Raw genomic sequence first — 16,152 nt, forward strand, 5'->3', positions numbered from 1 at the left:
TGCCTGCTCGGTCCGTGCTGAGCAGGAGGAGCTGAGGGCTGCGGGGCGGGGAAGGGCTTTTATCATCAGGCAGCACCGCGGCCACCTTATGGGGGGGCAGTAGGCCCCGTGTGACGTCAGAGGCGGCGCGACGGGAGCGGCGGGGCTGGGCCGGTGAGTGGGGCTGGGCCTGCACAGCTGTATTATTCCCCTTCACACCTGTTTTATTCCCCTTCACACCTGTATTATTCCCCTTCACAGCTGTATTATTCCCCTTCACACCTGTATTCTCCTTCCCATCTCTCTTCTCCTCTCTCCTGTGCCCCCCGCTCTGCTGGCAGCACGGCACGAGCTGCTCCGGGTCTCGGGAGGATCCTGCGGAGCTTGGCGGCCTCTGCCGGCTGCGGTTGGGGAGGGGGATCTGCCGTGGGGTGAGGGGGAGGTTGAGCGCTCAGTGCAGGCTCCACATGCCATGAGGGTCCGTTGGGTATCGATAAAGCTTATTACATCTAAGCAGAATATGACAAAGGGGCACGGAAATCTTGGGAGGGACGTCCATAACAACTGTCTTCGTTTCCTTTTTCCGGGTGTTTTCCAGAGCTTTGAGGCATCCAGGTACATCCTTGTAAAGCTTCTTCGTTCCCGAGGCAATGCCCAAAGTGAAGCGGAGCAGGAAGCCGCCCCCAGATGGATGGGAGCTGATCGAGCCCACGCTGGATGAGCTGGATCAGAAGATGAGAGAAGGTGAGACAGCAGAGCTGGGTGCTGTCAGGGGTGGATGCCTCAAACCAGCTTTGGGACCTCCATGAATATGAAGCAGCATTTATTATATCTGTGCCTGCAGCAGTGAGGTACAGGTGTTATGGGGCACTCTGCGGCCAAGCTGACTGAAGCTCATTGGCATGTATGAATGGACTGGTAGTTCCTGTCCATACTGGTCTGACAAGCCGGGTCATACACAGTCACCTTCCATCCCAGGGGAGGTCACATCATCCTTGGTGTTTTTCTGTTTTCATTTCCCCAAGGAACCACATCACTGACGTCCTGCTCTTAACTCTGTAATCTACTAAAGTTAAGAATGTTCCTAGAACAGTTCATTCTAAAGTGACTGAGGGAGTAAATTGGCAGCCTAGGAAAATTAGCTGCTATGGTGATGTTTGTATTCCCTTCCAGCGGAGACTGAGCCTCATGAAGGGAAGAGGAAAGTGGAATCCCTTTGGCCTATCTTCAGAATCCACCATCAGAAAACACGTTACATCTTCGATCTCTTCTATAAAAGAAAAGCTATCAGCAGAGGTGAGAAACACAAATTGGTTGGCACTGAATAAGGGAAAACGGGACATAGTGAGATGTCTGCCTTCAGAAGCACAGGAGCTGGGGTGCTGAAGAGAAGGATTAGTACTCTGGGCAGGGAGGGTAGAGGGAAGGCTGGCATTTGTGCAGCTCTAACAGCTAGTCAGTATAGCTGGGAATTCCTCATACTGGGTCATCTTAACATCTGATGGGAGCTACTTGTGGTGTCTGCTCTTCTACAGAGCTGTATGAATACTGCATCAAGGAAGGGTACGCTGACAAAAACCTGATTGCAAAGTGGAAGAAACAGGGTTATGAGAATCTTTGCTGCCTGCGGTGCATCCAGACGCGGGACACCAACTTCGGAACCAACTGCATCTGTAGGGTGCCCAAAAGCAAGCTGGAAGTGGTAAGAGTTGTCAGCTTGTTCCTACCCTTTTGTCTGGACCTTTCTAGTCTCACACAGGTCAGGGACAGCAGAGGAGGTGATGTTTTTCTTTCTGGTAGCATCTTCAGGTCTAACACTTTCTGCCTTTTTCTAGTAGTTAACATCTAGTTGCTTTTCGAGTAACTGTCAGCTTTGGCACACAGTTGTTTACAGTTATTAATGTACTGAAAACAACATCAACAACAAATAGGCTGTATGGAAGGGCTTCTTCCAAAAGGCAGCCTCTGCTTTGAGGTTTATGCCTGCTGGCCTGTCTGCTCCCAATAGCCTGCCTGAAATATCCCTGTCACGTTTCTTTTCCAGGGGAGAATCATTGAATGCACTCACTGTGGATGCAGAGGCTGTTCTGGGTGAAACAGACAGACTTCCTTTTGAACTCTCAGCGATATCATCCAACACAATGGACTATGAATGCAATTACAGCTACCTTCTCTGTGTGATTGGATATTCCTGTACTGCAATTAAAAGGGCAAATTCACCTGGATCATACAAACAAAGGATGTAGTTTCGGAGTAGCTTTTTGTGTAGCCGCTTATTTTAAAATAAAGACTGCCTTCCTGAGAGAGTGGACCGATCTTTTGGCAATACCGTATCCCTGTTGTGAAGGTGTTTGGTCTTTATGCTGACTTAACCTTGAATTATTAGTGCAGAGATCTAGAAGGTAATGCCAGCAATTTAGGGACTTGCAGGATATATTCAGATGTTCAAATAAACGTAAGAATGCAGGAAAGACAAAACTAGCACTGAGCAAAACTACTGTTAAACTTGAATTTCTTTCTCCTTTGTCACAAGACTTGTTTAGCACTGAGTTTGCTAAACTACAGCCTGTGTAACCCTCTGCAGTTGAAGGAAATTCACTGACAGTACATTTGCTTCTCCTTAAAACAGGACAAATATTTTATTTAGTTGATATCATAAGAACTTGAGTTCCTGGAACTACAACACAGCTCTACTACAAGGAGGCAGTTTAAGGGACAAAAGTCTTCCCCTCCCATATGCTGGACTCAGCGATCAGATGGAGCACTGTGTCCAACCTGCCCCTGCACAGCCTCTTCTTTAGTTTCATCTGTGGAACGTTTAGCTGTTCTGTATTTTTCCCAGGGGTGGGGGGTTTCTTCTCCTGCCATTACTTTTAACCACCGGTAGTAGTAGCCACGGAAACCATCAACTTTCTCCAGGTATGGGTTCTTTGACTTATACTGCAAACAGAAATCCAACAAAACAAGTTTCTATAGAGTTCATGTTGTACCAGTGTGAAGAAGCTACAAGCTGCTATTTAATAAACAGCTACTGAGGAGCCACCAGACAGTGCCTCAGGAAAAAGATTAGGGCAGCCATTTACACTTTGCCTCCCATATGCTGGCATTCTTCACCCTGCAACCAGTCATGGCTACTCACCCGGTCAAACTTTGGAGGGTACTGTGCTGCAAATTCCAGCTGACGTATGATAACTTCATTAGGGGGTACCTCATTATTCCTCATGTCTCGCAGGATCTCCGTGAGGTAGCTGTAATTCAGCTGCTTCACAGCAGCAGAAATAAGGGCACTGTAGATGAACTTGTTGGGAGTCACTCCAGACCTCTGAAACAAGAAGGGTGGCTAAGTTGCCAATTAGCACAGGACTTCCAGAATGACCTGCACAGCAGCTTCCTATGGTGCCAGCCAACTCTTCCTGTTGACTTTTTTCCTATCCCAGTGTACCTATAAGTAAGAACACCCAAGCTGCCAGCAGCTGCTCTACAGTTGCATTTTTAGGGAATGAGAACTCACCAAAGAAACCTCAGCAGGTCTTTCTGGAAGCATTAATGCTTCACTGACCTTTCCTCTTTCTGCAGTTTGAATTCTAAGCAGGGGATCAGTTATTTATTTACCTTCAAATCTGAGAGTAACTGCAGTCCATCTTCCTTCTGGTGGCAAGCAATTGCTAAGTTGCAAAACGTCTGGAGGTTAGGTGATATTCTTCTCTTTGCAAGAGCTGGCAGAATGCTCTGTAAGATACAAATGATGGCATCAATTCCCAAGTTCCACCATAGTGCTGGTTAGCAAAAAACAGTGAGATTCTCAGTTTCTCTTGTGGACAGAGAAACAAGTCTCACAGTGAAACACAGGCATCGCTGGAGGCCTGGGACTAGATGACAACAACAGGATTGGTTCTGAGTTCCTCACCTTTGCTCCTTCTAGGTCTCCGCATTTACTTTTCTTCCTTATTAAAGTGTTAAAGAACGTCACATCTACTTTCACTTTATGTTCATCAAGGAGTGCCAGCAAAGAAGATTCTGATGGGCTCTGGGGTTCCACCAGCTCCGCCAGTAAAGTAAAAGTCTTAATGTCAGGTTCTGCATTGTCCTTTTTCATTTTTTTCAAGAAACCCTCCACATCTCCCATCAAAGACAGTCTATCAGATGGTGTGGATACCATCCCCAAGGAAACCACGCTTGTATCAGTTATCTGTGAATCCAGCAGGTTGGGCAGGATGCAGAACTGCAGCTTCTGGCTCAGATATGCTTTTTCCTGCTGCATCTCATCTTGGCCTCTCCTCATCAGTGCTCCAGTCTTGCTGTGACTTACATTAGGGCTGTAAAGACCAGTTGGTACTGGTTTAATTTCAGCCTGATTCACATCTTTGTTTTGTTCCATAATCAGTTCTTCAGGCTGCATTGAACTTTCCTGAAATAACTGCTTTTCCATGGCTTCCACATCCAGCTGGACAGTTGGTGCAGCCTCTTCTCCCTTCTTTCTCTGATTTTTCACCTTCTGCCTGCCAGGTGCAAGCCTTAGTTGAGATGAGTTCTCATCAGTGGGTCTCAGCAATACTTTAGAAGCCACAGCTGGATCACCTATTCCACAGTCTCTTGCAGCACGCAGCATCAAATTGTAACTATGGCTATCAGCCTTTATTCCCAACCTAGTCATTTGTTTCCAAATCTGAAGAGAGAAAAAGGAACATCAAACATGTAACAACAGATAACAGGAGAACTTCTAGCAGATTGTAAGCATGTTTACAGTGCATACTCTTACAGTATCTAAAAGGAAGTTTGTAGCACGATGAAGTGAGATGCCAGTGGGCAGCAAGCAGCCAACTCAAGCCAGTACAGCCCTGTGAGGCCCTGTAGGGTTCTCCAACTGCTTACACAACATCCTGAAGGATGTCTGATTTGTAGAACTTGCCCCAGGAGGAGCTGACAGCTCATTTCATCAGCTCTGTGAAACTGCTGCCCTCTGTACATTTCACTGACAAGTGATAGTGCTGAAGTGCTTTTTCCTTGCTATTTAGTACATAAAGACAAACCTGTAAGGCATATCGGAAGCCATTTTCACTGTCCTTTATGCAGCTCATTAGAAGGAAGCTGAAGGTCTCAGCTGTAGGAACGTGGCCCTTATGCACCATTTCCTAAAACATAGAAGAGAGAACATTAGACTTCACAGGTAGTCAAACAGCCTGTCACAGCTGTTGATGCCTGTAGCTGCCTCATTTTATGTACTAGAACTTGGTAAGTAACAAGATAATTAATCGAATGAGACCAAAGGTCAATGAAATATGAACATCTGGTCAGTAATTATCTCTGCAAAAATGACCCCAATGTCATAACGCAATATTGCAACTTTAATTAGAGCTTTAATTAGAGCAGAATACACTCGATACAAGAAAAGTCATAATATTTACCTTCAGCACATCAAAACACATCCTGAGATCTGAGCACAGCGCACAGACTTTCAGCAGTGCATGGTAAGTGATCATGTTCAGCTCCTGGTTTTTGTCCTTCAGCTGCTGCCGTAGTTTGAGAGCACTCTGCAGGCCTGAGTCTTTCCATGGCGATTCAGCACAGGCATTGAACAGCGCTGTGTATGTGGGTTCAGTAGGAGTTAAGCCTCGCTTCTTCATCTAAGAGAAGAGAAGACATGGAACTAGGTTTTAGGAAAAGAGTTATTTCATAATTTGGTTTTAAGAGCTTCAGGAAAGGTGAACATTGGCTCAAAGGCATTTTGGAGAGAAAATAACACGACCAGATGATAGAAACAGATTTAGCTGAGTGAACCTAATGAAGGCTTGAGAAAAGAGAGAATGTGAACCTACATCGTTGTAGAGTCTGAATGCCTTTTTCACGTAGCCAGCCCTGCCACAGCCTCCAATGAGAACAGTGTAATTGATTTCTTCTGGCTTTACTCGCTCTTCCTTCAGCATCTGCACCTCAAACAGCTCCAGGGCCTCTGCCAGCTACAGAGAAAAGGAAAATGTTTTATGAAGCAACAATTCAGTTACAATGAATAGCCTTAGCTGTAGTCAGAAATCCTACAGAGCACAGAATTCCTCATAAATTCTTGTTTTCCTTCTTTTAATAATGATGATAATGAGTTGGAAAAGACCTCTAAGATCATCAAGTCTGATCTGTCAGTCCTTCAGTGCCACATTTCCACAGTTCTCAAACACCTCCAAGGATGGCGACTCCACCACCTTCCTGGGCAGTCTGTTCCAACACATTACCACTCGTTCCAAGTATGTTTCCTAGTATCCAACCTGAACCTCCCCGGCACAACTTGAGGCCATCACCTCACATCCTATCACTGCTACCTGGATCAGAGGCCAACTCCCACCACACCACAACTTCTTTTCAGAGAGCAGGAAGCAATGAGGTCTCCTCAGACCTTGAACTGCTTCCCATAAGACTTATGCTCATGGTTTTATTGCCATTCTCTGGACACACTCCTGGGCCTCCACATCTTTTTAGTAGCGAATGGTCCAAAACTGAACAACAAGTACTTGAGGCATGGCTTCAAAAGTGCTGAGTGCAGACAGACAGCTATAACAGGAGGCAGGAGTAGCAACTTTAAAGGCAACTTTAACCTCAGTTAAAGGCCAAAGGGACCTGATGATCACTTCAAGCCCCTCCCAAGCGAACCATTCTAATCCTAACAGCAAAGTGCTCGTTCACAAGCACCAAACGTTACTATAACCCCCAAATCCCACCTTGTCCTCCTTGATGAGGGCCTTGCACCTTAGGAAATACCAGTACGGCGTGTTCCTGCGGCCGTACCACAGCCTCCTCTCCCCTTCTTCCTCCCCATCCTCTTCAAGCTTCAAGTTCCGAAACACCGCCGTGGTTTTGTGGTAATATTTCCTATGGGAGAACTTAGCAGACAGCGTCCCGAACTCCACACCTTCATCATCATCATCATCATCATCATCACCAGCTTCGCCTTCAGCACCGCGCACCTCAGGGGGCGGCTGCGACGAGCTCAGCGCCCTCAGGCCACGCAGTGAAGGGAAGCTGGGCCTGAGGTACCGGAACAAGGCGGAGGGAAGCGGAGCAGCGGCCCGGCAGCACCGCCAAGGGACGGGCTGGAGGCTGAGGAGGAGCCGTGCAGGCCGCATCGCGAAGCGCGGCGCACACACCGCCCCGCCCCCTCGCGGCCACCGTAGCGCCACGGCGCATGCGCGGCAGGAAGAGGCGTGTTCAAAGCGGCGGCCGGAGCCGGAGGTGTTTTCCCGGCATCCTCCGGGACGGGCGGGCGGCGCGGCGCGGGTCGCGCGCGGCCCCATTGAGTGTTGAGGCGCTGCCGAAGAGAAGCAGGCTGGGTCGGGCCAGGCCGGGCCGGGCCTGGCCACAGCCGGCCCCAACCATTCCACCCCTTCCCACCCGGTGCCGTCGCCCCCCGGCTGCAACCATGCAGGAGCTCATCGCCAGCGTGGACCACATCAAGTTCGACCTGGAGCTGGCGGTGGAGCAGCAGCTGGGGGCGCAGCCGCTGCCCTTTCCCGGCATGGACAGTGCGTGTGGGCGCCGGGCGCGGCATAACCTCTATCCCTGAGCCGGGGTGGTGGGACAAGGATGGAGCCTAGAGAAGGGATCAGCCTAGAGAGAAGGTTGTGGGGTGACCTCAGTGCAGCCCTTCAGTACCTGAAGGGAACTTAGTGCCAGGAGGGGAGTAAACTCTTGGAAAGGGCTGACAATAGCAGGACACGGGGAAATGGTTTTAAGTTAAAAGAGGGAAGATTTAGGTTGGATGTTACGGGGAAGTTCTTCACTAGGAGAGTGGTTAGGCCCTGGAACAGGCTGCCCAGGGAGGTTGTGGATGCCCCGTCCTTGGAGGTGTTCAAGGCCAGGTTGGACGGGGCCCTGGGCAACCTGATGTAGTAAAGGTGTATGTTTGGTGGCCCTGCCAGGCAGGGGGGTTGGAACTACATGATCCTTGAGGTCCCTTCCAACCCGGGTCATTCTGTGATTCTGTGGTGGTGGGGATGGGGCTGTTCCGTGCCCTGTGCTGGGCTCCTCGTGTCCCCTCAGCTCCTGCTGCCCTGAGGTGCTGCCTTGGGCCGGGTGCTGTGTGTCTGTAGCCGTAGTTTGTGCCGTGCTGGGATGGAAGGAAAGTTGAGGCGTTCATGTGAATAAACACTGCTGTCCCACGCTGTTGTTTGATTGCCCTTTTGATAGGTGAGGTGTTTTGGTGGCAGGGAAGGTGTAGGTGTGTTCACAGTCTGGGATCTGAGCACTTTCCTGCATTAGTCTGGAGATGGGGGAGTCAGGGGAGGCCACATCATTCCCTACAACTCCAGAAGGACATGGTCAATGTGGTGAGAATGGGCTGGTTGGACTTGGTCATCATAGGGGTCTTCAACCTGTCCACTGATGCAAGTAGTCCTGGGAGACTCAACAGTTTGCTGACGTTCTGTGTCAGTGCTGCTGACCTCACATTGCTCCCTTGAGTGCTGTGATTCCTGTAGGTCAGTGAGGGATAACGCAGCAACAACTGGGTCAGGCTGATCTGCAGAAAAGACTTTGAGAGCCAGGGCTATAAACATGTTTCACTACAGCAAGTGGTTTAATAGTCATTGCCCAACCTGAAGTCTGAAAGGCTATAAACAGAACTGCAAATTTCCCTGCTGTGTATTCATTGAGGAGAATACAGACATTTGTGAAGGCCAGAACTGAACAAAGAATTCATGCAGGGATGTAAATTCCTCAAACCAAAATGCTGTTTCTCTTTTGAATTTGAGGACTCAGTCGTTTCTTCAGGCAGAAAATACTTTGGAAGCTCCTACTAAAGTTTGTTAACGTTTATTTTGTTTCTTCTTTCCACAGAATCAGGTGCAGCTGTCTGTGAATTCTTTTTAAAAGCAGCATGCGGGAAAGGCAAGTTGTATTTCCAGTACACTTACACTCGTATTGCAGGGAGGAGAAATAGATTTGCTGGCACGTTCTATGTTAATCATGGCTTTTGTTAACTCCACAAATTGTGTGGGGTTTGCTGTGGATGTGGCTGTTTTAGTGTCTATGGGTTGCGGCTGCTGGGATTTAGACATGGAGACTACAGTGCTCAGCTCATTAGAGGGTAAAACAGGACTTGTCTGGATGTCCTTGTTTATCGTTACCATTAAGAACTGAAGTCATAAGGAAAAACTGAGTTCTTCTGAAACCTCTCTTGTAGAGGCGAGTGAAGCGCTGCTGTTGCTGTGTTCCTGCTTGTACTGCAGAGTTTAATTGTTCCTCTTTTTCATTTCCCTTGCCTCATCCTTGTGCAGGAGGTATGTGCCCATTCAGACACATCAGTGGGGAAAAGACTGTCGTTTGCAAACACTGGCTACGAGGACTATGCAAAAAGGGAGACCAGTGTGAGTTTCTGCACGAGTATGACATGACCAAGATGCCTGAGTGTTACTTCTACTCCAAATTCGGTAAGAAACATTGTAGCTCCTACGTAGTGTTCCTTGCAAGCGTGGGAGTCTGGTGAAGAAGATCCTGGTACATCCTTCTTATTCCATCCTCAGAATATTTCAGTTCTTCCATGTCTGCTGACACTGTTCCATTGTAGTTTTTCAGGTCTGCTTAGCTCTTTTATCTTTTTATTCCCCTAAATTCGCCATGTGTTGTAGATGTTTCCTCTCTCAAGAGCTTGTCATGTTGGGGAAGAGGGAGGAAGTTCACATTGTTACTGGGTTTTGTGCTTTATGTTCTCTTTTTTAGTATGAGTTGAGTAGGCTGAGCAGTTGGTCTTTGCATGACTCTTGTTTTGGGGAGTTGATGAGCAGCAGAGGGCATGGGGGTGCAAAACTTTTATGCACTTGCTTTCCAGCTCTGGAGATCTGGACATAATGAGGCAACTTGCTGTCAGAAACTTACAGTCTTGTAGGTTTCCTTGGATTGAGGTTAGTGTGCAATTTGTAGTTTCTCCACACTTTTGGTGCACTAAATGTTTGGTTTTTGTTATCATGACTCTCTTCCAAAAATCAGTTTCTGCATTGTTTTTAAAAGCACACATAAATAATCCAGTCTGGTAGAAGTTCACTCACTAGGGGTGAGTGCTTGGTGTTCATCCTCTAGGTTAAGTCAGGCAATAAGACCGTTGTGCCTGAACTTATGAATGCTGGTAACAGCTTTGTGGGAGGTACATGATCCAGGTAACATTTTAGGAATTACTTGATCTTGAACCTGCATCATTAACTAAGAGATGCGTTTGCCTTTGGTACAGGGGAATGCAGTAACAAAGAATGCCCATTCTTGCACATTGACCCGGAATCTAAGATCAAAGACTGTCCCTGGTATGACAGAGGCTTCTGTAAACATGGTACGTATGTTGTGTTGTTGCTCCTGTGGCTATAAATGAAGGGTAGGGTGTTGCTATTCTTTCTTTGCATGAGCTGCTTTGTGTACCTGCTGCTACTGAATGTTGGAGCATGTATATATAGTACATGAACCATTTAACTTTGTGTTGCAGGTCCACTCTGCAGACACCGACACACTCGAAGAGTCATTTGTGTGAATTACCTAGTAGGATTCTGTCCAGAAGGGCCTACCTGTAAATTCATGCAGTGAGTTTGTTTCCAGGCTTGCTCTTTGATGATGTTTCCACTGTAATCTGATGCATGTCAAATGGGGGGGCTCCAATACTTCCCAGTGGTTCTGTAAAGATAGCCAACACTTAGTATAACAATCTATCTTTGATTAGAGGATGTGGTGTATGTCCTCCTTAGGGAGTTATCAGTAAGACACTGAAGTGCTTGGATGCCATGGTGGGCTTGCATGAGCTTACATTAGACTTTTCATTACTGGCATATTGTTCTTGTAAGCATAAATACCAAGCATAAGAATGATAACTGGGGAAAGGAGGTCTGTTTTCTGCGAGTCTAATTTAATTTGCTGAACATTTTGTTGTTTGGAGTTGTTTCTTTTTCTTACTGAGCTGATATGAAGGTGTTGGCATATAATTTGAGAATCTTTATTTCTCTTTGTCTCTGCCTGAAACAGCCCTCGATTTGAACTACCTATGGGAACCACAGAGCAACCACCACTGCCTCAGCCAGCACAAACACAGCAAAAGGTACACAATTCCCCTGCATCCTACACCCACCCACTCTCAAAGTGTTTTCCACAATACTTTAGAAGAGGCCATTATAGCAACAGAAGTCTTGCAGTTGCTATATTATAATGTGAAGATCTAGTCACAGAACACTCCTGTATAACAGAGAAGCATGCCATGTGTTGTTATGCAACAATCTGCCAGTTTCTGTAATCTGCATGACATCTCAGTCATGGCAATGATATTTTAGCAGCCCAAACCAATTCTCTAAAGCTGCTTTTCAGAGAAAAGTGGGATTGCTGGGGTTTGCAATCCATAGTTTTTGGTTTCTTCTCTCTGATGCTCCAGCTGGCAGATCACCCACACAGACTGGGAGGGAAACAGATCATTCAATATGTGGGGTGTTCTTTTCTCTTGTTAAGAAAATAAGAACTATAAAGATCGTTATCCTTGATGTACTTAATGAGTCAGAACTCTTCTCCTAACTAACAGAGGACACCCCAAGTTATTGGAGTCATGCAGTCTCAAAATAACAACACTGGGAACAGAGGACCCCGGCCATTGGAGCAGGTCACTTGTTATAAGGTAATTCACAAGGGAGGGAGAGCAGGGGTTCTACATTTAAGTAGTAAGAGCACATATCACCTGGACTACCTCATGCTGCTTTGTCATGCTGCTTTGCTGCTGGTTGCTTGCTTGAGAAGCAGTTATTGTGATTGGACAAGGATCTTAAGAAGCCAAATCAAATCTAGTATTCTGCAAATTCAGCTTTCAGAAGCCATGTCTCTGTCTAAAGCTACTTCATCTCCAGTAAATAAGTACTTTATAGCAAGGATTTAAGGAAGCAAGTGAACTACATACATAGATATAGAGCTATAATGTAGAAGTACAGCAGTAATAGCAAAAAGGCACAATCCTAGGCTGCAGCAAATAAGAACAAGCCCAAATGCAGCAGCCATAGATGCAGAAACAAAGGAAGAAAAACTGCTTACCTTTAGAAGGCCTCCAGTAGGTAGGGATCTCCAATGAGATCCTCTTGCCTCCACTACCAGCCCTTAAATGAGGTCTGGAAATGGGAGGTTCCTGGCTCCACCCCTTCCATTCAGGTGCATTGCATACACCTGAGCTCCTCTGGGTTGGCCCTGCCTTCCCACCAGGTGCTCAATCACTGCTTCAGGCCATGACTTAAATTTCCACTACAGCGGAGAATGCTGTAATGTCAGAGGCTGATGTTTCTCTCTGGCTTTGAATAGCACTAAGGTGCAACATCACAAATTTCTTGTTTAGAATACGCTTCTAACTGTGTAACCCAGGTTCAGCTGAGCCCCCTGTGTAAGTCTGTGTTGCAGTACATATTAAGTGGAGTAGTCTTGGAAGCCTCAAATACTGAAATGCACATTGTATGCACATATGTAATGCTCTTTGCATTAGTGCACTGGGATCTGTCCCTTTTGTCGTTCAGTAACGTGGCCCTGGTTGATACCAGCACAGAAGCAGCTTTTACTCCTTTGATTGAACAGTTACTGGGTGAATTGTTAAAGGCAGATAGAGAAAAAAAAATCTGTAACCCTAAAAACTCCTCTCTCTTTTTTTTTAGTGTGGTGAAAAAGGTCATTATGCCAACAGATGCACCAAAGGACATCTGGCCTTTCTCAGTGGACAGTGAAAGAGCAGAAAGAAGAGTGCAAGGGAGCTATTAACACTGAGAAAAGGTTTCTGCCTTGCACTATTCCTTGAACTATTAATCAGGTTGGTTTTTTAATGCCATTAGTGAAAGAACTGGTCAGAGGCTGGCTGCTGCTAAGCAACATTTTTGTAATTGTCCACAACTTTTTTTATGTTTTAACCTTTTTAAAATAGATTTTGGCCTCTGTCTACTTTCATTGAGCCCTGCTGAAAGGTAGATCTAAAAGCAAACAGATACTCAAACCCTTCACCGGTGCAGCATCCTGTGTAAATTCCTCTTACCCTGGTGTTGTTTTTTTTATCGTGTTTTCCTTCTGCCACTTCTCTTTGGAGAACCTGCAGCATTTCAGCACTCCCTGTGGAAGCAGAAAGACAGACTGGGAAAATTAGTGCTTGAAATGCCTTCCCTTCAGCGAGGAATTCTGCTCTCCCGCTCTTACAAAGCAAAGCTGTGTTCCTCAATCCAGTCTTGTAGTTGGGAAGCTTGTCCTGGTGATCAACTTAACACCTCACACACACCAGGCTGTAAAACTCTCGTCCACTTGCTTTGTTTCTCTGTTTCTTCCTATACCGAAGGTTAGAAATTAATCTTCTGGGGGAGAACTGATTTGGGAAGATAAATTGGCATCTCTGTAGTTGGCCAAATATGGAAGAGAAGTGATTTTAGGAAATTCACACCTGTGCTCATTATCCATTTGCAAAAGGCACATAGGGAAATGAACACAGTTTAAAGTGTAGGAACAAAGGAGCCTTTTCTCAGCACCCCTGTCATTCAACTCACACCAAACAGATATTTCCATAGCCTAGAGAAGACCAAGAAGTGGAGCTGTGTATTTTTATGGAACACTGCTTTTAAAAGTGGTAGAACATTCTTCTGAGCTCGTACCTCTGCAAGCCAAAACCCCTTTGTTTTGTAAGACAGCAACTTCAAAAGGGCCAATGACGAAATGTGAATTAAAAAGAAAACCAACAATTTGCACCTACGTGAGCCTTATTGATTATAACCCCTCTCATTTGCTGACTGCCTTTACATCTTGTTTTTATTGAAATGTAAGGATGGAAAAAGCTGTCTGTGATCTTTTTATTTTTTTAAGGGGGGGGAGGGGACATGGTAACAGATATTTAAAAGGTTATTTATAAGGAAAAACTCACCAATATGGATGCCTTCACTGGGAAATGCTGAGGCAGTCTCCAAGAGATGCTGCCTTAGTGGTGGTCAGCCCTTAAATGAGGTCTAGAGGAGGTGGAGTCAAGCTCCTTCTGGGAGCACAGCTAAATTACTCTCACCTGTGCTCCTACAGCTGACCCCACACTTGCCCCAGCTGATTAATCAGAGGTTCATGCTGTGATTACCAATTTCCCATACAGAAGCTAATTAGGTGGGCTGCATCCACCGCTGATCCTTTAAACTGCAGTTGTACAGTTAAGGACTGCATTTAAGTCAAGAAGCAGCTTTCCATTTTTAACACTTTCATTACATTACAGTCCCTTTAGGCTTACACCCATCCAGAACACCCTTCCAGCTTCTGTAAGTTATGAACATCATTATGGTTTTGACAGCAATGGGTTAACAAGTAACAAACCCGAACCTGTCTTAGATGGTGGAAACTTGTCCAAGTGCCTATGGAGGCACCAGGTGCAGAATGAGAATTACACAGCCGCACACCAAGCCTCTAAAAGCTCATGTATTCTTCTTTAAAGTATTATATCAATTCATCCAGTTGTCCAACCTTTAACAGCTGCACTGACAGGTGTGGTTGGTTGATCATTCTGTTCTGTATGTGCTTCTTATCAAAGAGTTAAATACAAACCGGTTGTAATAATTTCCCCATTTCATAATGCAGCCCAGGGAGCAGAAACCTTTCCTGAACTTATCCTTGTGAGGTGCACAACCAAGAAGACAAACTCACCCACATAGTAAAATGAACAAGCAATTTACGACAGCCTCAGTTCAGTAAGTGTAAAGTGGATGCACTTTATTGGTCACAATACTAGAGACCTCTGTTTTATGAATGGCAGCTCAGTTGCCTCCTGTCAGGGTGAATGTCCTGGTAGCCACAAGCTGCACCTTCACTTTCTGAGCTCCGTGTTTCAGTGATACTTCCTGTGACGGTCGTGCTCTGTATCAAAATAAAAACAACAAGAAAAAACCAAATAACCCATGGATTTCACATGTACAAAGCAAGCACCATAGGGGAAATCCAGGTGTGTAGTTTCTAAGCACCAGCAGGTTAAAGAGTCAATAAGATCCACGCTTCCCTCAACACCAAGGAAATACGGGTTATCTATTAGCAGTATGGCATTGAAGCGGTGACACTGAACACACTCTGGCTCCATTTCTAAGAGCAGTTCCAAAGCTTCCTGCCCTCCCTGCCCCCAGCAACCCACCGAGCTGCACATCCAGCCATAGGTTTTACTTACTGATGTGACTGTAGCTCCAGATGTAGCTGATGACAACGTACCCAGCGAGCGCCATGCTGATACCACCAATGCCCCCTTTCTTCACATTGATATACTTATTGTAATACCTCTCATAACCTAAGGAGAAGAAAGGTGGTTCTCAGGTGAGGGGCTCAGAATGAAGAGGGGCTATTTCTCAGATAGAAAGCAATGTGTGTGTGTGGAATGGTCTCAGACAGAAAGCAGTGTATGTGTAATGGTGTCAGATAGAAAGCAATGTGTGTGTAATGGTCTCGTATAGAAAGCAATGTGTGTGTTTGTGTAATGGTCTCAGAAAGCAATGTATGTGTATGTAATGGTCTCATATAGGAAGCAATGTATGGTCTCATATAGGAAGCAATGTGTGTGTACTGGTCCATACACAGCACAGGACATCGCTCATTTGCTATACCAGGCCCCCCCTCAGCCCCCCACCCCACTCACCTCTACGGAAGGCGCCCGCGATGCCGCCGGGTGTGTAATCCCTCATGGCCAACCAGCTGGTCAGCTGGCCCAGCTTGACGTCCAGCAGCTTCATGTCCTTCAGAGGAACTGCGGGACAAAGAGACAGAGCGGTCAGCGGGTCCCATAGACCAGCGGTCACCTTGGCGGCCCGCAGCACTCACCGGGCGGCTGCGCCATCTTGTCGTGCTGTGCGAGACGGGAAGGGGGCGCGGCCAGGCGGGCTGACGGGAGGAGGGTCGGTGTGTGGGAGTGGGGGAGCCGCCATGTTGGGTGGGGCGGATGCTGCTGATGGCGGCGGGCAGCTCCAGGGCCAGGGCCTCACAAGGGCACAGCAATGCGGTGCTCTATGAGCTCCTCTGGCAGCTGTGCCCATGGCCGGGCAGCACCCAGCTCACCCCATGTCACCGCTGCTCTGTGAGGGCTCCGGCAGGTGTCACTGTACGGCAGCGCTGCTCATCATGCCCGGAGCTCGCCCGACCTCTAGAGGTTCCCATCGAATCGTTCAGCTCCGGAGCAGCCTCAGGTTCGGTTTTATGCTGAGCTGAACT

At 46.8% G+C, this 16,152-nt stretch overlaps 3 protein-coding genes across 4 annotated transcripts; 2 read left to right on the forward strand and 1 right to left on the reverse strand.

Moving 5' to 3' along the window:
- The first annotated feature begins 35 nt into the window (after positions 1-35).
- BUD31 (BUD31 homolog) lies at positions 36-2,288 on the forward strand. Of its 2 annotated transcripts, none has more exons than XM_015876675.1 (5): positions 36-153; positions 578-723; positions 1,153-1,275; positions 1,515-1,681; positions 2,024-2,288. In XM_015876675.1, the coding sequence occupies exons 2-5, from the start codon at positions 630-632 to the stop codon at positions 2,072-2,074; spliced, it is 435 nt and encodes a 144-aa protein (XP_015732161.1). In that variant the 5' UTR covers positions 36-153; positions 578-629; the 3' UTR covers positions 2,075-2,288. The 2 variants fall into 2 exon arrangements, with proteins under 2 accessions (XP_015732161.1, XP_032303635.1); XM_032447744.1 differs by lacking the exon at positions 36-153 and adding an exon at positions 178-200.
- Positions 2,289-2,588: 300 nt separating this feature from the next.
- On the reverse strand, positions 2,589-15,891 carry LOC107320554 (pentatricopeptide repeat-containing protein 1, mitochondrial). The gene is made up of 13 exons (XM_032447690.1): positions 15,766-15,891; positions 15,584-15,691; positions 15,122-15,238; positions 14,802-14,820; positions 14,290-14,321; positions 6,687-7,273; positions 5,796-5,936; positions 5,385-5,603; positions 5,010-5,111; positions 3,887-4,645; positions 3,592-3,708; positions 3,119-3,301; positions 2,589-2,919 (listed from the first exon to the last, which is right to left on the reverse strand). Exons 1-13 carry the CDS (start codon positions 15,779-15,781, stop codon positions 2,725-2,727), a joined length of 2,595 nt encoding a protein of 864 aa, XP_032303581.1. The 5' UTR covers positions 15,782-15,891; the 3' UTR covers positions 2,589-2,724.
- Positions 7,179-13,765, forward strand: CPSF4 (cleavage and polyadenylation specific factor 4). The gene is made up of 8 exons (XM_015876672.2): positions 7,179-7,487; positions 8,800-8,850; positions 9,240-9,392; positions 10,187-10,282; positions 10,433-10,526; positions 10,963-11,035; positions 11,507-11,599; positions 12,612-13,765. Exons 1-8 carry the CDS (start codon positions 7,385-7,387, stop codon positions 12,678-12,680), a joined length of 732 nt encoding a protein of 243 aa, XP_015732158.1. The 5' UTR covers positions 7,179-7,384; the 3' UTR covers positions 12,681-13,765.
- Positions 15,892-16,152: the final 261 nt, after the last annotated feature.

Source organism: Coturnix japonica, chromosome 14, assembly GCF_001577835.2.
Source record: "Coturnix japonica isolate 7356 chromosome 14, Coturnix japonica 2.1, whole genome shotgun sequence".
NCBI classification, from domain to species: domain Eukaryota; kingdom Metazoa; phylum Chordata; class Aves; order Galliformes; family Phasianidae; genus Coturnix; species Coturnix japonica.